This window comes from Cyprinodon tularosa, unplaced genomic scaffold (assembly GCF_016077235.1).
Source record: "Cyprinodon tularosa strain WSP-4 unplaced genomic scaffold, ASM1607723v1 ctg516, whole genome shotgun sequence".
In the NCBI taxonomy this organism is placed as follows: Eukaryota; Metazoa; Chordata; class Actinopteri; order Cyprinodontiformes; family Cyprinodontidae; genus Cyprinodon; species Cyprinodon tularosa.
This window is the reverse complement of record NW_024039248.1, coordinates 194,131-217,802: the sequence shown is the minus strand read 5'-3', so window position 1 is coordinate 217,802 and position 23,672 is coordinate 194,131. Positions and strand designations below refer to the sequence as shown.

Sequence of the window (23,672 nt, the reverse complement as noted above, 5' to 3'; positions counted from 1 at the left end):
AGTTCGGGCTGTCCCCCTCCGTGTCACAGCGGTGGCGAGACCGCTCGTCTCTCATATGGCCCTACCCCATTGCTCCGGTTTCCTAGGAAACGGGGCGTGGCTAAGGCGCTCCTGGAACAGGTGACCGCCGTGATTGGCTGAAGCGTCGGATGATGTAGCAGCGTCTCATCGTTCCATCGGCGCTGACCCCGGAGCTCCGCCGCTTCTGAACCACTGCAACCCGCTGTGGGAGCGCAGTCCACCGCGGCGGGACCCAAGGTAAGAACAGGGTCCGATCCGACCGTCCGGAACCGGAGTCCGGTTCAGAGTTCGGTTCTGACTGCAGAGAGAACCGGAGCTGAGAGGAGCTGCATTCAAGGCGTTAATTGCTCTTAATGAGATCAGCTGAAGAAGGCTGCTGTCACTCATCTCCTCATCCTCACTTTGACTTACATTAGTTGGGAAATTAAATTTAGGGAAATTTAGAGAGCAAAAAGAAAAGAAAAAGCGTTTTAAATAAATCATCATCAACCTGAAATACAATCTGTATTCTAAAGTTTTAAATTAAATCGGATTCTTTAAAAACGCGCAAATTGACGTTTAACGTTTTATTTTTTTTCTATTGAGTTTTAATTAATTTATTTATGTAATTTCATGTTTATCTTTGTCAGTTTGTTTCTTTCTTTTTCTATCTATTCCTGGTGTTAGTCAGCCTGTTTCAGCTCTGATCGCTTCATAAATAAAACTAATGATCAAGAGAGATTTTTCCATGGATATTATTACCACTAGGACTGCAAATAACAATTAATCTGTCGATTATTGTTTTTGATTGATCATTTTTGTAGTCTGATAGCCCCAAAGAAGACTTTTTATAAGTTGAAACCATGTGAAACTAAAAATTTTCTATTTGAGGAGTCTTGGATAGAGCAGATTGACAGACGAAATACTTTTTTATCTTAAAGGCCGCTTCTTTATATATATATATATATATATATATATATATATATATATATATATATATATATATATATATATATATATATATATATATATATATATATATATATATATATATTTTTTTTTTTTTTTTTTTTTTTACAATTTTGGTATAATAACTGCTCTATGCGGCATGTTTTAGTCTCCAAACTAATAATTAATCGGTTACTAAATAAGCTGACGATTATCTCAAAATCAATTAATTAAAGTTAATCTGTTTTTTTTTTTCCAGCCCTAATTATATTTTTTTTCTTGTCTTGATGCTCTTCCATCCTTTTTCTCTGCTCTCATCTTAACACATTTTTCTCTTTCCCAGCTTACTGACACCATGCTGAGTCCTTTATTTCGCGCCCACGGCCTCTTGGTGGCCTCCCACCCATGGGAGGTGATTGTAGGAACGATCACCCTCACCATCTGCATGCTCTCGATGAACATGTTCACTGGAAATGATCAAATCTGCGGCTGGAACCTAGACTGCCCCAAAACAGAAGAGGTGAGAGACAAAAATTATTAAAACAAATGTGATGAATATATCCCCATCACAGCAATGCTTTTAAAAAATTTTTTTATACAATGGGTCTTAAATTCACTCTTTGCCAACAAAAACCTCTGCCTGATGGTGTCTCACTCTGAAAAGAATATTATGCTCCAACTTAAATAAATTGCTTCAATTATTTACAGGTAGTTGAATTAAGCTTGCCAAATGTAATTTTTCTAAGTTTTTCAACATATAACTTAAATTAAGTTCAACTTGATTAATTTATTTGTTACCAATTGAAGCAATTAATTTCAGTAGCATTTCCTTTGCTGACATCTGACAGAAGCAGAAGTGTCCAAAATGCTAAAGGTCAAAGGGAGAGTCAGACATTTTACCATCAGATGAATGAAGAGAATCTAGATTTATTATATTGTTGATATTTAAAACCAAAATCATCCTTACAGAGTGAAGCTGTGCAGCCATTTTACTCACATTACACTAAAGAAGTCAAAAAGACTGGGAGAATATGATTCAGACTTTATGATATCCAGCTGACGGTGGATATCACAAAAAGTTAAATCCAGATCTAAGGCATAGTGACAGAAAATGGTGACGGCGGCATGTTCTGTTAGAAGGTGGAAGACCAATAGCAGAAGTTTCTGGTGGTTCAGTTGGTCCAAACATAAAATGAAAGTGAGGGAAGGAGTATCAGCAGGCTCTAGTGGGCTGTGCACTCTGATATGGAAAGGTCTATAAGGATATGTTAATCCAGCCCCAAATATATGGAGTGGATTTTGTTCCATTATTGCTTCAAGCAAATACCTTTTTTCGTAAATTGACATTTGAAAAAAAAAAAGTGCAATCCAGAAAAGTAAAAAAGACACATTTAGAACATAAAAAGGTATTAAGAGTAACTTTTTTGATTTTGATTTTTTTGTATTTTACATATTAAAAAAAAAAAGATTTTTCCCAATTTTTGTATACATTCTGGATTTTAAAATGATATTTTTTCAAGATGTATATTCTCCAAAAAGTCTTTTAGAAATGTAATCTAGTTTTTCATTTTCTTTAGCTTTCTGTTTTTCACTTAGAGTTTTAAGAATTGAATTATTTTTAATGCTGGGATCTTTGAATTTGATAATTCTTGTGCTGATGTGAATATTTGATCAGATTAAGTTCAAAAGGTTTGACCCTTTACAATATAAGAAAATCATGTTGAGCTATGGTTTCTAGTTAACCTCAATACTGACATCTTGCTGTAGAACAGTGGTACTCATTCAGTACTCATACAGGTTATCAAATTCAAATTATCAAATCGTTTCTGGGATCACAACATCTTCATCTCTGGGGGCGGGCTCTCCTCTCGAGGGAGGAAGTAGGACACATTTCTATTGGTTTGCTGGACATAAGACAACGTTTGAATTGCTCAAGAGAAAGTGTTTGTATTGGGCTTGAAGGTGAGAGAATATTATCTGTGAAACATAATTAGAAAAGAATGGAATTATAAAACAATCTAAAAAAGAGAAATCTGTAAAAAAGAAATTAGAAAATATATAATCATTAAAAATAGTTTAAAAAAAATTTGTGTGAAAAAAAATAAGACTGAAAAAATCATTTGAAATAAATAATGAAATACAGTATAAAATTTATTTAAAGAAAATAGTTTTTGGGGCGTACTTCAGTGGCGCAGTGTTTAGCGAGCACGACCCACGTACAAAGGCCGTAGTCCTTGACTTATCCGACCAGGGTTCAAATCTGACCTGCGGTCCTTTCCCCCGTGTCTCTCCCGCTCTCTCATACCGCTTTACCGTCAGCCCACTGTACAAAAAATGAGCCACTAGTGCGGTAAAAACCTCAAAAAACAGCAATAACAAATCTGACAGAACAACATAGTTACACTCAACCCTTGTTTTTTATTAAAGCATAAATCATACGTTTGATTTCTGGGTTTCGTTTTATCCATATTTTAATTACATTTTTGTTGTTGTTTGTTTTTAAGTTTCCGTTTGTAAAAAAAAATGTATTTGCTTTCAATAAAGACTGAAATGGAAATATTAATTTCACTGCCAAGCTGCTGCTGTTTTTCTGACTGAAAGCTGTACACTCTGGGTATACAAAATGACAATAAATGTTGTCCAAGTCAAACAATAATGAAACCAAATTGACTCCATAGAAACCAAAGTAAGCTTAACATAGATGCTGTTTGCCTGGTAATTAAAGTAGAAGGATAGAGAAGAACAGTTTTAAAAAAAACAAGGCAACATTACATCATTCAGTATTAACCCTCTAAAGCCCGATCCAAGAATAAAACAAAACAGAAAATTACTTTTTTTTGGTTTGAATTCCTTATTTGCCATTTTAACAAAATATGTAGAAAGAAAAAACAGAAATACATTTTTGATATTAATAATTTATTACTATGCGATAAGTCAAGATAATTTTTTGTGTAGTCTTCTACTGGCTGTTATCAGGTATATCTGATTGTGTACAATAGGATTTTGAGCAAAGTTTTTACCATTAAATTATGCAAAAGGTGTCAGATGCAAAACATTTCAGAAACTGTATGTATCAAATACGATACATTTGGAATTATAGAGTTAATAAACACTCAGCTAATAGAAGTTCAGCCCCGGCTGAGCTGGGTTTCTTTTCTCCTGCGATCCGAGTCCATTTAGTTCTGACTACACTTTATCGTGGGTAATTAACTGAAGCCTGCTGCATCTGGTTTACAGTCAGCCATCTTGAATAGACAAGCATCAAAGTTCTCTGTGGATAAATGTATTTTTTTCAGTTTCACTTTTTTTTAAATTGGTGTTTTGTAAAAAAACAAACAAAAAAAAAACCTTTAGATTTCTGACACAAACCAGGACGTGTAGCTGTCGACCCCCCCCCCACACACACACACACACACCTCCCAAACATTAGGAGGATCGTCTGAATCATAGAAACCGTCTGCATCTTTGACTAACCTGTTCCTTCAACATTTTCTTTTAAAGGAAATTCTAAGCAGTGACATCATCATCCTGACCATCACCCGCTGCATAGCCATCGTCTACATATATTTCCAGTTCCAGAGCTTAAGACAACTGGGATCCAAATACATTCTGGGTAAGTCGCATTTGGTCACAGCATGTCTGCAGGATACTTGAAGCATCTAACATGTTTTTAGCAGTTTTTCCTACAACATATCAGGTTCCTCTCGCTTCTTCCAGGCATTGCTGGTCTTTTTACCATTTTCTCCAGCTTCGTGTTCAGCACCGTCGTTATTCACTTCTTTGATAAGGAGCTCACTGGCTTAAAGTAAGTTTCCATCAGCATGTGACCCTTCTGCTTGTTAACCCATAAGCTCTAACATTCCCCCATCCCGCAGTGAGGCGCTACCCTTCTTCTTGCTTCTCATCGACCTCTCCAAGGCGTGCACCCTCGCCAAGTTCGCCTTAAGCTCCAACTCCCAGGTGAGAAGAGACATTTTCTCATTCGGGTTGCATTATCCATCAGGAGATTGTAAGTTTACAGTTTTTTCCCTCTGGGCTTTGCAGGATGAAGTGAGGGAGAACATTGCCTCTGGCATGGCTGTCCTCGGACCTACCTTCACGCTGGACGCTCTGGTGGAGTGCTTACTCATCGGAGTAGGAACCATGTCAGGTAGGACTTGCTTTCTCCTGATTTAGCAGCAAACGTCAGAAGTGATGTCATCCGAAAGAGCATAAGTTTGGGTCTTTTTTTTCTTTTTTTCTTGGCTCTCACTGCTCGGTTTAAATTATTCCTAATGCTCGCCTTTATTTTCCACTTAAAAAATGCTAACTTTAATAAAGGTTGGAAATTATGCATGTTTGTTTGGATGTCTGTAGTAAGTCAGAGGATGCTCAGCAGCTTCAGGAGTCCAACAAACCACCAGCTGGAACCGTTTGGTGGCTTGAGTCAGACTCATCCCAACCATCCATAAAATCATAAACCATCTAGTCTTGATCATGGATTACCAGAGTTGTCACAAGTTATCACCATCATTACTTAAGTAGAAGTGAAGATACCGGGATTAAAAACTAATTTTAAAGAAGTTCAGGTATAAAATTACTAGTTTAAAAACTTCTTATAAAGTATTAAAGTAATGGTAATGTGAAGGGGAAAACATGCCAAAAAGTACGAAAGCTTGTATGATATATACAAATGTTAACCTCTCCATCCATGAGAGAAATATCAGCTGCGCTGCTGCCATCAACACCTATGTTTATAGATGCTGGAGATCGGCCTGTTTTTCAGTGTAGTCCTGTTTCTCTTACTGTGACTAACTGGATGTGCTCTCTTCATCCACTGAAATGGGAGCTGGCTTGGAGCTCTTCTGCCTGGCTGTGTGTTTCCTGGACAGGGCCGCCTGTGGAGCTGGTTGACAGTTGCCTTTTGTATCTATGCTTCTTTTTCTATGTCTGCTTCTGTCTCCTTGAACCCCAGTGGGCCTCAGCAGATGGCCGCTCACACTGAGCCTGGTTCTGCTGGAGGTTTCTTCCTGTTAAAAAGGGAGTTTTTCCTCTCCACTGTCGCTACAAGCATGCTTAATGTGAGGGATTGCTAAAGAGTCAATGAGTCGATGCAATCAACTGGTTTTACTTTGATAGAAAACTTTGAATCAAACTGACTGGATGATCTGGTTAAACTGTAAAGTGCCTTGAGATGATATGTGTGGTGAATTGACGCTATAGAAATAAACTGAATAGAAAAGTGAATTGAATTAACATTTAATAATTTGGAATACACTAGGCAACCTGTTTCAGCTGCATATATGTTTAATTAAGTCCAAGATATGATAACTAATTGCCTATGGCGCAAAAAGTCAGACTTCAGAGGCCTTTCAAAAAAGTACTTTGAAGCTTAACTGCAGTAATGTTAAACCAAAGGTTACAAACAGGACAGGAACCAGTGAATCCAAGGCAGACTTAATAACAATCATTTCTGTGTGGTTGATTATGTAAAGTATACGGTACTGTAAAAAAGGGTTATTTCTAAAAGTAACTGATCAAAAACTAGGGAAATATCCCGTTTAATGCAAAATACTCAGTTTGGTCACAGATGAACAAAGGTTGTCTGGTCTTCTCTGCCAACGACCTCCTCGCATATGGAAAGGTCTGCGATGGACTGGCGACCTGTCCAGGGTGGACCCCCCCTCTCGCCTGTAGACAGCTGGAGATAGGGACCAGCACCACCTCGCGATCCCACTTGGGATTAAGCGTGTCAGAAAATGGATGGATGGATAAATGTGAATCCAGCCCCAAGTATATGGAGTGAAATGTGTTCCATTATTGCTCAAAGCAAAAAGCATTTTTTTTTAACTGACATTTGAAAAAAAATGCAGTCCTGAAATGAAAGTAAAAAGCAAAATGTTAGACATAAAAAGGTTTTGAGAGTAACTTCTTAGATCTTTTTTATTTTTTATCACATGCTCTTCATCTCTGGGGCGGGCTCTCCTCTGGACGGAGGAACAAGGACACATTTCTATTGGTCTGCTGAACATTAGCAACATTGTTTTAACTGGTCAAGAGCAAGTGCTTGTATTGTACGGAAGCCAAGAGCGGTCGTGTCCCTCTGATACTTTTACACGGTGGTTTTCTTGAGAAAACAAGTTCATTTTCTCAGTATCTAATGATAACAAAGGGTGATTAGTGTGTGTTAAAACTGATTACATCCATTAATACCACAACAGCAGGAGAGGATTTATCAGTATAAGCCATGGCAGCCTATGTGTAATTCTGTAAATAATCCTGTGTTTAACTTTCAGGTAATTAGACAATGTTTTGTTGGTTTGATGATTTGCTTCCACTTCTGATTTATAAGCAGTTAGACCTATGCTTCCATCACCTTAGCGCCTGGTGTTTTCTGAACAGCCCCAGAGTTATGCCTGTAAAAGTTATGAGATGCATTAACTCCCAAAATCAGTCCAGATTAAAGATTTTTATTAAAAAAACACACAGACTCGTTTCTGCTAGTGTTGCGCCGATGCCATTTTTTTGGCCCTGATATCTGGCTGTGCAGTATTAGCCGATACCGATACCATCTGTTTGAAATTGATGTGTATATATACGAAGAACTACATACTATTTGGGTGTAAAATAATTGCCATCATGGCTTTGTCATGCTGCTGCCTACCTTTGTGAAGCAGGTATAAGACTAATAAAAAATTAACTTTTTATTGCCTACCTGGAATGGGTGACAATTTTTGAATAAACTTTGGCTCTCAAAATGGTATCCGTGCCCTATTCTTTGGTACTCGCAGATATCTGAGCAACACTAGTTTCTGCTGTATTTCATGCAATCTAATCATCCTCCACAATCTGACAGTGAGTGAAAATAAAAAGCAAACAGAAAAAGTTATTATAACGCACACGCAATACGGCAACTACACAACTACGGGCCCCGCTGGTATGGATGGACTGGGAATCCAGGGCAGTTGGCCAGCCTCATTCAGTAATACAGGTTAATCATCTCGTTATCTCAAGAAATCAATACATTCTTTCTCGTGTTTTTCATTAGAAAAAACATAGTTACATAGTTACGTTACATAGTTATGTCATTATCGCGAGAAGGCAAAGGGGAAAAAAAGTTGAGTACGCCCGTATTATTGGGCTTGAAGTGGAGAACATGATCTGTGAAACATGATTTCAAAAGAATGGAATTCAACGACCAGCTCGTTGGTGCTAACCTGACTCCGCCAGATGGATTTGCTCCGCATATCCATCTGGAAACCTTCCGTAGAAGTAATTTTGGGAAGGGGCGAAAATACTGGTTAGCTGATTGGCCTATGTTGGTGATAGACGGGCCAAATAAACCAATCAGATCAACGAAGCATATGACGTAAGAGAGGAGCCAATTGATAGATCAAACTCTTGCCGAAACCAGTCGGGAGAAGAGCAAAAACATATTTTCCTCTGAGAAAAGCCTCTAGAGCAGTGTTTTGCTCTTCTTTCAGTGAAGAAATACTTTGTAATTCCGATAAAAAACTTGCTCGATAGCCACGCTAATGCTAGTTTCATCGGCTGAAGCCGCCATATTCTTTAGACTGAATGTTGCGTTGCGTCACACCTCAACCCGCCTCAAAGCCAACGCTGATTGGACGTTCGTTTGGTGGAACTTTGGTGGTAAACACCCAGTCTTCTCTTCCAATCCCAATTCTTCCTTTTTTTTTATCCAGATAGTCCAGTTTATACGTCTTTATTTTCTCCAACCAAATATGACAAATTGAGTAATGAGGTTACTTTGTAAAAATGCAAGGAATAGGAATAGAAAGTACAGATAATTGCATGAAAATTTAAGGATTAAAAGTAAAAATCGACTGAAAAATAAAGTATAGATAACCAAATGTTCTACTTAAGTAAGTCAACGAATCCACCTGTGTGGATGACATTAGATGAAAGTTCTCTATATTAGCGGTAGCATCCAGATCGTGGCGTGAATCTTTACTGGAATCCAGAGTCAGCCACACATCCATCCGATCTCATGCTTTGCTATGATCGACTGTGACAGCTGAAACATTTCTGTTGTGTCTTTCAGGTGTGAAGCAGCTGGAGATCATGTGTGGCTTTGGATGCATGTCTGTTTTAGCCAACTACTTTGTTTTTATGACTTTCTTCCCTGCGTGTGTCTCCCTGGTCCTGGAGGTAAGCCGCTTCCTGTCTCTGCACAAACATAGGCAGCCGAGGCAGGGAGACTTTTCTCATCATGTCCACCTTTTATGGCTCCAGTTGTCGCGTGAGAGTCAGGAGGGTCACCCCATCTGGCAGCTGAGTGACTTCTCCAGAGTGATGGAGGAGGAGGACAACAAACCCAACCCTGTAACCCAGAGGGTCAAGATGATCATGGTAAAGTTCTGCATGCAAAGGCAATCCTCTCTGTGTGTGGATTCCCTCTGTAGTTGCTCCGTCTGAATCGTTGCTGCTTGCTGTGTGTGCAGTCACTGGGACTGGTGATGGTTCACGCTCACAGCCGCTGGATTTCCAAACCGTTCTCCACAAACTCAACAGCCAGTAACGGACATATCGGCATGGAACTGGACCAGCTGTCTCCTAGAAGAATCGAACCAGAAATGCCACTCTGGCACTTCTACCTGTCCAGGTGAGGGTCATCTGGACACTTTTAACGGTTTTCTCCCATGCAGTCAATGGGAGAAAACCATTGACTGCATGGTGATGTCACATCCTTCCAACTTACAAAAATATCATGCATGAATAAGTTGCTGATTTTCTTTATTTTCTTTTTTGCTAACATGTTAGATCTTTTCATAATTTCCCCTCCCTGACAGAAGCTTTGTATTCCCCCACACCCCAAGCCAAACCTTCACTATTCCCTGTAATGCTGAACGTGAAAAGGGGGGCCACGCATTAAAAAGTGTGCATCTTAAAATCACAAATCCAGACGAAAAGTTTGAGATAATTGAAAATATAATTGACAGATGAATCTATTTGCAAAATTATAGTTGCAGCCCTACTTCAAAGCAAAGGCGTGGACCCATACGCAAAATGTTGGAGCTCTTATTCTTTAAAAAAAAAATTATATATATATATAAAGTTATACATGTATTTATATTTTCACATTGCATTTTACCAGCGTGAACTGTTTTGTGTAGCTCAACAGATAAATCATGATAATAAGACATTTAAATTAAAGGTTAGAATGTAACAAAATAGGTAGACGGCAAAGTGGGGCATGTTGCAGAAAAGTGCCTGTTCATCAAATAATAAATAAAAACAAGTTTTATTCTTTTCATAAAAGTGTATTTCCTTGCTTGTTGTAACCAACTTGGTGCGTGTTTGTCCTGTTCATCCTGCAGAATGGTCACCATGGACGTAGAGCAAGTCATCTGCCTGAGCCTGGCCCTGCTGCTGGCCATCAAGTACATCTTCTTTGAGCAAGTGGAGATGGAGTCCACGCTGTCCCTCAGGAACCCCATCACTCAGGCGCCCCCGAGCCCAAGCCAACTGTACAACAAGACCTGCTGCATGAAGGAGCCGTCTGCACCCATACAAGCAGCCCCTGCTCCCGTTTGCAGGGAGGAGAGAGGTTAGTCTGTCCTTGCTGATGGCGGTGACACTGATTGGCTCGTGTCGCACGTTGACTTATTCCCCCTTGCCTCACTAGATGAAGTTATCCGGCCCTTTCCTGCCCCATCCAGCGACCGCCAGGAGAAGAGCTTGTTTGTCATAGGAGAACAAGATGTGAAGATCAAGTCTGAGAACACCGAGCCAAGTGTGCCGCAGAATCAGAACCCCAGAGGACTTGATGAATGTGTGTCCATCCTTAACAACCCTGAGGTAATGATGGCAGTTTGGGTTTGGCTCCGCTTCACAGAGGCATTAGTGAGCTCTTCATTCTCAGATAATGGCCAACTCTGATTATGTTTCTGCAGCTGGGACCACGTCATCTAAACGATGCTGAGGTGATGCTGCTGGTGGCCTCCAAACACATCCCAGCGTACAAACTGGAGGCTCTGATGGAGACACCAGAGAGAGGGGTGGACATCCGCAGACAGATGATCTCTACAAAGCTTTCCTGTCCCTCTGCGCTGTCCTCCCTACCATACCACAACTACGACTACTCCAAGGTGAGCCTGGAGACCCCCCCCAAACACATACTCTGTCGCACTATTCTGCCTTTAACCAGCATTTGATCTCTAGGTCATGGGGACCTGCTGTGAGAATGTGATTGGTTACATCCCTGTACCAGTGGGGGTAGCAGGGCCGCTACATCTGGATGGGAAGCAGTTCCAGGTTCCCATGGCGACTACAGAGGGATGCTTAGTGGCAAGCACCAACCGTGGCTGCCGCGCTATCGCAGTGAGTGTCTGATCTATTGATATTAAATATATTGTTTTAGTCAAGACCACACCCACCAAGACCAAGGATTACTGAGACCAAGACAAGGCCAAGAACTTTAGAGGCCGAGAACAATATAGTCTTGGTGTGGTCTTGACTACAACACTAATGAAATAATATTTCTACATTTTCTCCTGGCTAAAACAAAAGAGCTGCAGGAAAATGTTTAATATTGAAACTCACCAAGTATTTAATAACACAACAGGTTCCACTCAGGGTAATCTCTGAGGGCGTAAACACGTTCGGTTTGGGATTAGATAAGACAAACATTGAACAGATTCAGTCTTTCATTTTTCAGTCTGCAGAGAAACTTGGAGTCTATTCTAACTGGAAGCATTGTGACCCAGTTGGTCTCAACTTAAAGGAATAGTACACCCAAAACATGATTAGCCTTCATTTTCTACTCACCCCCATGCTGAACAACACTCTGGAGTACTTTTTTGATATCTCAAATGCATCTGGAGATCTGGGAGGCTTCTTGCTGTCTGCTGACATTCAAATAATGGAGGTCTATGGCGCCCGAGGCAGAAAGGTCCATAAAAGTCCACAAAAAATGTGTCAATATTCCTCCATACTGCTCGTCCAATGTATTCCAAGTGTCCTGAGTGGGTAGCGTCCAGAATTTACTCGAAACGAAGTCATTTAGAATGTTTTTAGAGCATAAACAGTAGTGTATAGGATTTCCTGAAAGCGCGCGCCTGCGCGTTCACGACGCTACGAAAGCCGGCAGACCAAACCAGATGAAAGTGCGCATTCAGCGTCTGCTCTGCCAATAATGCAAGCGTAGAAGTAGAAATGTGCTGTTTACCTGTGCAAAGAAAGAAACAACGAAAGAAAAATGTCTGAGGACTTCAGTGTTGAGGAAGAGCATGAGTTCTTTGCCGAGCTGAATGCGCACTTTCATCTGGTTTGGTCTGCCGCGGTTTCCGTAGACTCGTGAACGCGCTTTCAGGAAATCCTATACACTACTGTTTATGCTCTAAAAACATTCTAAATGACTTCGTTTCGAGTAAATTATGAACGCTACCCACTCAGGACACTTGGAATACATTGGACGAGCAGTATGGAGGAATATTGACACGTTTTTTGTGGACTTTTATGGACCTTTCTGTCTCGGGTGCCATAGACCTCCATTATTTGAATGTCAGCAGACAGCAAGAAGCCTCCCAGATCTCCAGATGCATTTGAGATATCAAAAAAGTACTCCAGAGTGTTGTTCAGCATGGGGGTGAGTAGAAAATGAAGGCTAATCATGTTTTGGGTGTACTATTCCTTTAAATCTGTAACAGAACCTGTGGGAAGATAAGGGTGTTGGGAAAATTGCCTTAGTATAAAAGATGAATGGTCAGAGATGCCAGTGGAGACATGAAAAACATCTCCAACTATTAGTAGAAGTGTTGGTTGCTGTTTTTTCCCCCCAATGAAGGTTCTTCTTTGAATAGAGGGAAGGTTGTTGTTCCCCTCATACATAGTCATTCCATAAAAGTTAAAAAACAATCCACTGGACTCTCTTCCGAGTTGGAAGACATTGTGCTTCCCTTCCAGGAAGCTTTTTCAATTTAAGATGTCAGAATTAGCATTGAGTTTGAAGCTTTATATAGTAGCCCAAAAGCCTTGTTTTGGCTTAGAAAACAAGCAAATTGCTGCAGAAACCACCTGAACTTCATTAAGGTCTAAAGGCTTTGACATGAACTGTAGAGTTTACTCAAAGCAGAGAGATCAAGAACCAAGTTCTCTCTTAGTGTTTGTTTTATATTTTAAAGTTGGAGTTCCTGCAGAGCATGACTGACCGTCTGGCTAATTCCCTTTTTCCGTGCTTGCTTTAGCTGGCTGGAGGAGCCAGCAGCCGTATCCTGGCTGACGGCATGACTCGCGGCCCTGTAGTCCGACTCCCGTCTGCCTGCATGGCTGCAGAGGTCAAGGCCTGGCTGGAGAGCCCAGATGGTTTTCAGGACATCTCAGAGGCTTTTAACAACACCAGCAGGTAAGCTAGGCTTCTCTTCCAGACCTTGTAGGTTAACATTTTGTTTTCTATAACAACGTTTTTTCATAATTTATCTGTAGGTTTGCTCGGCTACAGAAACTGCTGGTTGGCCTGGCAGGAAGAAATCTTTACATTCGCTTCCAGTGCAGAACAGGAGATGCTATGGGAATGAATATGATCTCCAAGGTAACCATGAGGAGATAATCTTCATATCATCACAAACTTCTTCACTGGGGAAAAGATAAAATACTTTAAATATTTTAAAACCAGCTAGTTTGGTTTCCTTTGGAAAACCTGAGATGTGGTTCCTCCTCAGGGAACTCGTATTTAGTTTGAGTCATTTCCATACAGTGCAGGTCAGACGCTACGGGGAAATGTTTGTCTTTTAACCGGTGTTCACCACTTCAGAGAAGCGCCCTGTTTTAAAGGAAAACTGTTTGTCTGCAGGGCACAGAGAAGGCTCTGAGCAGACTGCAGCAGCACTTCCCTGAGCTGCAGGTTGTTGCTGTCAGTGGGAACTACTGCACAGATAAGAAACCTGCTGCCATCAACTGGATCGAAGGCAGGGGCAAGTCGGCTGTTTGTGAGGCTACCATCCCTGCAAAGGTGGTCCAGGAGGTAAGCGGAGTCGGCTAACTCTGCACAGAGAGCAGCATTAAAGGCTGCACGTTTTCTGCAGGATTATAGAGGTGGATATTCCAGGTCCAGTACAGCGATCAGTTCCAACCATTTTTCTTTTTAGCTCCAAAACACAGAATAATCACCTGAGGAGCCAATCACTTGCCTAAGCGAACAGGATGAAGGAAAACAAGCTTTTCACTCTCTGGACCTGGATTATCCACCTCTCATTATAACATCCTCACATCAGCTGCGTACAAATTGATTGATTATTTGTTTTATAGGCTTTATGTTTATGCATTTCCACCAATGGGTCCTTTTAGTAGGATGCAGGATATCTTTTTTCTTCTCACTTCTTTTCCTGCACAGGAAACAGGGTGAGATCAGAGTAAATGAAAAGAGCCAAGATAGCTAGGACTGAAGCAGAACTACAAGATCAGTGAAAAGCATTTTGTCCCTGTTAAATATTTTCTGGATTTTTTGTTTTGTTAAAACTTCTTTGAAGCTCCTTTAATGAAGTAGGACAGTAGAGCAAAAACCCATATTTAAACCCTGCTGCTCTGCGCTTTTTCTACATTGCCTGCTTGTTTTCCTTTGTTTGATTTCATTCAATGTCCAAACTATCAAATTTAATGTAATTTAATTTAATGTTTGTATTTTTTTTTGTGTTGGACTTTGCTTTATCATAATTTTTATTGCAGATTTTGGGTCTCCAAGTTGAGAGCCAATAACAGAGAGCAACAAGAATGATGTAATCCTTCTCTTTAGCGAAGGATTATTACAGGCATTTATCTCACTGGAAACGCGACTGCAGAGATTAGAGGACATACTGGGATCAGTGGATTTTAGTGAGAGCTGAATAATGATAACTGAACAGATTTAGGAGATGACCATAAAAACCGGTTTCCTTTAAAGGAATAGTACACCCAAAACATGATTAGCCTTCATTTTCTACTCACCCCCATGCTGAACAACACTCTGGAGTACTTTTTTGATATCTCAAATGCATCTGGAGATCTGGGAGGCTTCTTGCTGTCTGCTGACATTCAAATAATGGAGGTCTATGGTGCCCGAGACAGAAAGGTCCATAAAAGTCCACAAAAAACGTGTCAATATTCCTCCATACTGCTCGTCCAATGTATTCCAAGTGTCCTGAGTGGGTAGCGTCCATAATTTACTCGAAACGAAGTCATTTGGAATGTTTTTAGAGCATAAACAGTAGTGTATAGGATTTCCTGAAAGCGCGCACACGCGCGCTCACGACGCTACGGAAGCCGGCAGACCAAACCAGCGCATTCAGCTCGGCAAAGAACTCATGCTCTTCCTCAACACTGAAGTCCTCAGACATTTTTCTTTCGTTGTTTCTTTCTTTGCACAGGTAAACAGCACATTTCTTCTTCTACGCTTGCATTATTGGCAGAGCAGACGCTGAATGCGCACTTTCATCTGGTTTGATCTGCCGGCTTCCGTAGCGTCGTGAGCGCGCGTGTGCGCGCTTTCAGGAAATCCTATACACTACTGTTTATGCTCTAAAAACATTCTAAATGACTTCGTTTCGAGTAAATTCTGGATGCTACCCACTCAGGACACTTGGAATACATTGGACGAGCAGTATGGAGGAATATTGACACGTTTTTTGTGGACTTTTATGGACCTTTCTGTCTCGGGCACCATAGACCTCCATTATTTGAATGTCAGCAGACAGCAAGAAGCCTCCCAGATCTCCAGATGCATTTGAGATATCAAAAAAGTACTCAAGAGTGTTGTTCAGCATGGGGGTGAGTAGAAAATGAAGGCTAATCATGTTTTGGGTGTACCATTCCTTTAAGGGTAGAGGACAGTCTCTAGTTAACTTTAGGTTTTAGATCTTTGTTCTGCCTGATAGTCATCCAGCTTTTCTACGAATCCAGTCAAAGTTCAGTAATCTGAGCAAGCCTGTGGTGCTCGTGGAGAGGAACAGCTCTCTTTTAGCAACCATCTCCAGTGGTCTTTATCTCCCTGTTTTTCCCCATTTCTCAGTTGTTGAAGACGACAACAGAAGCACTGATAGAGGTGAACATCAGTAAGAACCTGGTGGGCTCAGCCATGGCGGGTAGCATCGGTGGATTCAACGCACACGCTGCCAACCTGGTGGCTGCCCTCTACATAGCCTGCGGCCAGGTAAACTGGTTCTGCTGAGTCGTAGTGCGGCAGTTGGTTTCAGCTGCGCATTAAATACGCTTCTGAACCGCAGGATCCAGCCCAGTCAGTGGGCAGCAGTAACTGCATCACTCTGATGGAGCCAGCCGGACCGGATGGGAAGGACCTGTACATCAGCTGCACCATGCCCTCTATAGAGGTGGGGACTGTAGGAGGAGGCACCAACCTGCCCCCCCAACAAGCCTGCCTCAAGGTACACCCCCCCCACACACACACACTTCCAGACCCTCACCCTGACACTACCTAGTTCACATGCAGCCAACAATTATTTAGCAAATCGATTAATCTGTCAGTTATTTTTCAATTAATCGATTAATAAGCGGATAGCTGGAGGTCCTTTAAAGAAGACCATGTTTGTTGATGACCCAGATGCAGAGACGGAGAGGCAGAGAGGATTTATTGCAGATTTAATGAAGTTGTTAATAGTACAGAAGCAAATGATCCAGAAACAACAGGCAAGTAACTCAGTAGTGATGGGTCCAGCAACCCCGATGCGTCGAGCCCATAGAGCAAAACAATGTGGTATCGGTGCTCATGTCGTTTCAAGAAAGTCATGTGACCGATACAAGAGCTGTTTCTAACTGACTGAACGTATTTGTCAACATGATGCATCTGCTAAAAAAAACAGAAATTCTGAAAAGAGATAACTGAAAGAAATAACAAGGGAGAGTAAAACTAAGAATTCAACAATTGTATAAATATTGATGAACGCAGAATAAAACAAAGTATAAATATGAACTAAAAAAGAAAACTTAAACAGAACCAAAAAGTCAAGACAGGGAAGAATCATGACAGACTTTTTACCAAATTGAACAAGGTGAAACTAAAACTTTTCCACTTGTGGAGTTCTGGATAGAGCAGATTGACAGACAGATGCATAATGAATGTATATATATATATATATATATATATATATATATATATATATATATATATATATATATATATATATATATATATATATATATATATATATATATATATATATATACAGCTGAAGGAATGTTTTAGACTCTATACTCCAGTTAACGATTAATAAATTAGATGACGAATATTTCAATAATCAATTAATCCTGTTAGTCCTCATAAAGTAGCACAATCCTGGGAAGGTCCTCATAATGTACCAAATCCAGTCCACAAACACCTACATTCTCTCATCTTACTATATGAAGTGAGGACCACCATGTGCTGACTCCCATTTATTTTCTTTAACTCTGACATTATCTAATCCTAACAATTAGCATTGATTGATTGACTTTATTGATCTCACAGTGGAGAAATTTACTCCCTACATCACCTCAAATAGTTAAAGAAGCAGAACGTGTCAAATGAAGAAAAAGGTGCATGGGATATTTACAATATATGCAAATGCATTCCCAAATGACAGTTTTTTTTTTTAAATAATAGGATCATTATACAGGGTTATTGCATGTAATGATCCTGCCATAAAAAACTTAATTGCTAGCCTAACTAACCTGAACCTTCACACCTTAGTCTGAAAGCAAACCATAGCAGAAACAAAAGGAAGACCTGCTAAGTCTCCTCACATGGGTACAAATAGTCCTCACCATAAAATCAGAGCAAACGGTCCTCACTCTGATGCCAAAACAGGAAAACATCCATCAGAGTGGGTTTTTATTTTAGCCTTAACCCACCAAGAGTTAAAGATAAAAAATATATATAGTGTCCAGTTTTATTTCTGGGTTATAGCTACAAGTTTAAGTCCCTCTGGCCAGTAGGTGGTGCAGTCACCCACCCCGGATTTTATCTCTAGTGTTTGGTAAGCAGCTGCCCCGCCCACTAATACTAATTAATTTATCAGTAAAGAAGGAGAGCAGCATCCTCCTCTGCATGGCTCCTTAAATCCTCTCCTTCACCTCCTTTTTTGGCTTTAATCTGAGAAATGTTACGCTGAGAAGAAACCATTTCAAACTCTATCAAAGAGCTACTAGTAGTTTAAGGTTTAAAATCTGATTCCTGATTCCCTCCTTAAGCTTGCATACCTCAGAGTGACGTCATTTATCACTCTTCCTTCTTCAATGTCTCCTAATAAACAAGCTCTCTGAGGAATAGAACCATTTGTAAACATTTAGGTTGTTATATATTTTTTGTTGTGAATTTCATTGCCCTTTAAATTAAAGGTATAGTGGAGGATTTTCAAAGATTTTGTAAAAGACCTGCCCTCTCCAGACCCAAAATGCACATGCACAACCCTGTACCCGCTCCGGAGAGGGATGGCGTATTAAATGCATCTGAGAACGTGCCCATTTCTCCTCGTGCACGCTCCGTTTAAAAGTTACTGTTCTCATAGCTCATACAAGCTAACTGTCCTCAAATGTCCGCGCTAACCCCTAAATCCCTCACTTACTATATAGAGCGGGGACTATATGGTGGATTTTGTATTGAATTCAGTTAACTGACTGTTGACGGACAGATGATCACTGCTTTTTGCTCCCAGTTTGTAACGTAACTCCTCCTCCAATGTGCGGTTCCTGCGCCACCTTTATCAGTCATCGTTGTCAGGTAGCGACAGCGGGTCGCTGTGACAGCAAATCCCACCAACCATTCTGGGATATATCTGCCTCTTCTGAAGCCTTTCTTTTTTTCTCATTCACTTCATAGACACTTTTTCTCTTACGACCTTCGGCCATTTTCACAGAACCGTGGTGAGAAAGGTGAGCTTCAATGACTGTCTGAAACCGTAGCTCACCACAGATATAGGCCTGAAAGTGCGCAGAAAAAGATAACTAACCGGACGAGCGCGTCGGATGGCCTTATGTAAACATATCACCAGAATGATTGATAGTTAGGAGGACCACTTATTAAGATGATCCACCCGGAAATAAAGCAGTGTCCTCTATACCTTTAAGGTCACCTCCTAGATGGAATGATTGAAGTAAAAACTAGTAAACTATGTCACTAATATTTTTTTTAATGAATATTAAGGGAAAAAGGGATTAATTGGATTTGGTCGGAAAAAGATCAGAGATCAGATTGTCGAGCCATGTAGCCCAGCTCTAGTATGATTATTGATTTGCAGTGCCGAATGCTTATTCACAGCACCGATTGTTTACATTTACATCTGCAATAACGTACTTTAACTGTAATATGCAATTTCCTTCCACTGCACTTTAATTTAGATAGCTTCTGTCCAAACTTTATTTATTAATTTTATAGTAAAACCCATCTGTATATATGCTATTGTGCATAACTGTAAAAACCTTTTTTATAGTAATATCCATCTGTTTATTATATTCGGTACATATCCAGCTGTAAATTTAGTTCATAACACTAGTTATCTATATATTATATTCATCTATTAGTAAGATTCTGTTTATAATGGTATTCATCTCTATACTTATTCAGTAGAACCCATGTCCTGTATTTATAGAACCAGTATTTATCCTGAACTTGCTGCTATTGCACTTCTGGTTAGACCTAAACTGCATTTCGTTGCTAATCTAATCTAGTTGCTAAAATCTGCAAATAATTGACCTCCGTCTCTCCCGACTCTAATCTCCTATTTTTGTTTTTGCAAACTCCTTTCATGTTCAAGTTGACTTTGTAACCAGAGCAAAATATTTTTATATTTTGGACTCCTCAAAAGTTATGGCATATATAGAGTTAGTTATATATGTAAGTACTTATGTTCTGCTACTCTAGATGTTCTTTAAATGTATTATTTTTGAAAAATTATTTGTTGTGATTTAAAAAGTTGCAGCTTTGACCTTTTAATATGAGAGAGAATATAAAAAAACGAAATATTCAATTAATTAGGGATGTATCAATAGATGGATCCACATGAATGAATAGAATAATTATCCAAACACATCGCTGCAAAATAAATACATTGATTGTTATCGATAGTGAACAGGTGTTCTTTTTTACTTTTAAATTATTATCAAGCAATCATGCAATTATTATTGCAGAATGTGAATTGAATTAAAATTGTTTGTCAATTCAAAGAAATCAATATGACTTTGATGACTGATATGATTCACAGACCTATAAATGGTTGCCCGGTTCAGGCAGCTGCTGTTCAGAGGTCACCCCATCAGCATCGTAGATCTTCATTTCCCCCTGAATATCCTCATTCACTAAGTGTGTGTTTAATGTTCAGATGCTGGGCGTCCAAGGTGCCAGTCAGCAGAGTCCAGGGGAGAACGCCCGCCAGCTGGCCCGGATCATCTGTGCCACCGTCCTGGCTGGAGAGCTCTCGCTGATGAGTGCTCTGGCTGCAGGGCACCTCGTCAAAAGTCACATGACTCACAACAGGTAGGAGCAGATGACCCCTTACTGTCTGATTCTTAACAGAAAGCGGCTTCACTTTGACATTGTCTCGGTAAGCGCTGGTACTGACCCGCTTCCGTCCGTTCCGTCCAGCGTCTCTGTGCAGGTTCAGGTATAATTCTGTTCAGGGGGCGTATAAGGAGAAAAAGGATAAAGCCTTCTGTCAGAATTTGTTCCCAAGGGGAAAATAATAAAGGCGTAATCAATAGAAAACTCAGTAGAGATTAATAATTAGAATTAAAGTCAGTTTATATTTAAATACTCTAGCAGAGAGATGCTAACATTTAAAAGTATGTTTGCAATTAAAAGTCAAATCTAGTGATGGGTCCAGTGAAACTAGTGCAAAACCCTTTGTTGTTTCAAAAGAGTCATGTGACCGATACGGAAGCTGTTTCAAATTGACTTCCGCACTAAACTGTGTGTTTAAAAGTGCATCTATAAATGCAATGCATCTGCCCAAAAAATGAGCATGAAGTTAGAGATTGAACTAACAGATTCTGCAGAGTGGGAGAATGGAGATGGACTGAAGTAGAATTATGAAAAGGGGTCCCTATGTCCTCCAGCAGTCTAAGCCTATAGCAGCAGAACTATAGAGATAGCTCAGGATAACCTGAGCCACTCTAACTAGAAGCTTTATCAAAAAGGAAAGTTTTAAAGGAATAGTACACCCAAAACATGATTAGCCTTCATTTTCTACTCACCCCCATGCTGAACAACACTCTGGAGTATTTTTTTGATATCTCAAATGCATCTGGAGATCTGGGAGGCTTCTTGCTGTCTGCTGACATTCAAATAATGGAGGTCTATGGCGCCCGAGACAGAAAGGTCCATAAAAAACCACAAAAAACGTGTCAATATTCCTCCATACTGCTCGTCCAATGTATTCCAAGTTTCCTGAGTGGGCACTTTCATCTGGTTTGGTCTGCCGCGGTTTCCGTAGCGTCGTGAACTCGCAGGCGCGCGCTTTCAGGAAATCCTATACACTACTGTTTATGCTCTAAAAACATTCTAAATGACTTTGTTTCGAGTAAATTCTGGATGCTACCCACTCAGGACACTTGGAATACATTGGACGAGCAGTATGGAGGAATATTGACACGTTTTTTGTGGACTTTTATGGACCTTTCTGCCTCGGGCGCCATAGACCTCCATTATTTGAATGTCAGCAGACAGCAAGAAGCCTCCCAGATCTCCAGATGCATTTGAGATATCAAAAAAGTACTCCAGAGTGTTGTTCAGCATGGGGGTGAGTAGAAAATGAAGGCTAATCATGTTTTGGGTGTACTATTCCTTTAAGCCTAGCCTTAAAAGTAGACAGGGTGTCTGCCTCACGGACTAAAACTGGTAGTTGGTTCCACAGGAGAGGAGCCTGATAACTAAAAGATCTGCCTCCCATTCTACTTTTAGAAATTCTAGGAACCACTAGTAAACCTGCAGATTGAGAGCGAAGTGCTCTGTTAGGAACATAAGGAACAATCCGATATCTCTGATATCAGATTGAGCTTGGCCATTTAAGGCTTTATATGTGAGAAGATTGTGGAAGATTAAGGAGGGATGGAAATCATACATTAGAGCAAACAATGGCTTTAATCAAGTTAGGTCATCAGATGAGATGTCAGTTAAAATGTTGGTTAGTCTGAGGCTGCATGTAGTGATGTTAAATGTCCAGCAGGTGTCAGTATTCAGTTACAGTTTGCCAATGTGTGAAACGCCTCATTAATCCATCACTATTATAACCTCTTAAATCTAAGTGCACGTCCCAAAAGGCTCCCTCTTCCCAAACCTCACAGAAGCAGTTAAACGCCAAGTTCCTGCCATTTATTCATTATTGATTTAATTTCACTTTAACTGTTTTTATTTTAGCTAAAATGTGCGACAACCTGCTCAGCTTGTCTCATTCAGATTAAAGATGTGCTGCTTCTAAAATCTAGAACAAACTGCAAAGAGTGGATAGGATTCCCCCTTAAAACAATATAGTTAGATATTATGCACTTAGAATGAGATAAGAGAAATGATTTTACATACTTTATGCATGAATCTTATTCCATCTGCAAATTTTCTGACTGCTCAAATAAAAGGACAATAAATGTATTTTTTAAAAAAAATATAGCTCTATTTATGTCTATTAAAGCTTTATTCTACAGGGTTATTAGGTTAGCTTCATGTAACACAGGATGAAGGTCAGCTAACGGACTGTGGTCTTCATGTGTTTGCAGATCTAAGGTGGACCTCCATGGACCTCAGACCCCATGCGGCAGGAGCCTCAATGCAAACTGAAGGGCGGGTGGAAGCCGTGAAAACCAACCAGTCGAAAAGGGATCAATCACTTCTCAAAGAAAACAGACTCTGTCTTCCACGCCTCTTAAATTGGATATGAGATTATATTTTGACAAAACGTTTGTTCCTCAGGATTTAAGAGAATCTCCATCATATCAGTTCCTGTTGCTCATATTTTTCTGTTTACATCTGATGATTTTGTTAAAATGAAACATTTCTGCCAAACCAAACAGAAACTGTAACTCAGGCTGAAAATAAATTTTTGTTGCTGAAGTTTTCCTCAGCAGCAGCTCTTCTTCCACACATTCTTCTTTCCTTTTCTGATCATCGGTCTAAATCAGCAAAGCTGCTCGAAAAACCGAACTTACAACAATTTAGCTAATGTTGACCCAGAGGAAGTATTTATTGTTCCAGATATCTTTATTTCGGGGGAAGAAGGGGAATAAATACCTGCTGTCCTAAAGGACAAATGCTGGACCTGCGAAGGAGGGACGTTTATTGTTTTATAAAAAATAAAAACAAATATTAAAAAAAACAACAAAAGTCATGCTGTATTAAAAGCCAAAGAATAGAAATAGGTTTCAAGATGAGTTTTAAAAATGGACAGTGAAGAGGATTATCTAATGAGGAGGGGAGCAGCAACTGTGTCGCCTCTGAGCTTCCGTTTGGACCTCGGTACCTACAGGAAGCTTTCCTGCTCTACTCTATTAAAGGAACATTTTTCTACAATTCTGGATGATAACTTCCTTAGACTTCATTTTCTTAGTTTTATAACTAATGGTAACAGTGTCAAATATAACTTTGCATCATCGTGAAAACCTATATATTTTGGTTTGTGGTGAGCAACAAAGAAATTAATGGTCTGGATGATGGTTTATATATATTTTAAATACAAACAGGCCATAACTCAAATGAGCTTAAATGACACATAACTAAAGAGTCTTTTTTTATGTAAGGACTAGAAATTAGAGATGATTACATAAAAATATAAGGA

General features: G+C 39.9%; 1 protein-coding gene across 1 annotated transcript; it reads left to right on the top strand.

Moving 5' to 3' along the window:
• Positions 1-103: 103 nt before the first annotated feature.
• LOC119795598 (3-hydroxy-3-methylglutaryl-coenzyme A reductase-like) lies at positions 104-22,981 on the top strand. Its single transcript, XM_038303667.1, has 20 exons — positions 104-258; positions 1,292-1,468; positions 4,450-4,561; positions 4,666-4,753; positions 4,824-4,908; positions 4,993-5,098; positions 8,993-9,099; positions 9,184-9,300; positions 9,393-9,553; positions 10,269-10,498; positions 10,577-10,749; positions 10,845-11,039; positions 11,113-11,271; positions 13,137-13,294; positions 13,375-13,480; positions 13,742-13,912; positions 15,932-16,072; positions 16,146-16,304; positions 20,232-20,386; positions 22,618-22,981. The coding sequence occupies exons 2-20, from the start codon at positions 1,304-1,306 to the stop codon at positions 22,676-22,678; spliced, it is 2,649 nt and encodes an 882-aa protein (XP_038159595.1). The 5' UTR covers positions 104-258; positions 1,292-1,303; the 3' UTR covers positions 22,679-22,981.
• The last annotated feature ends 691 nt before the right edge of the window (positions 22,982-23,672 follow it).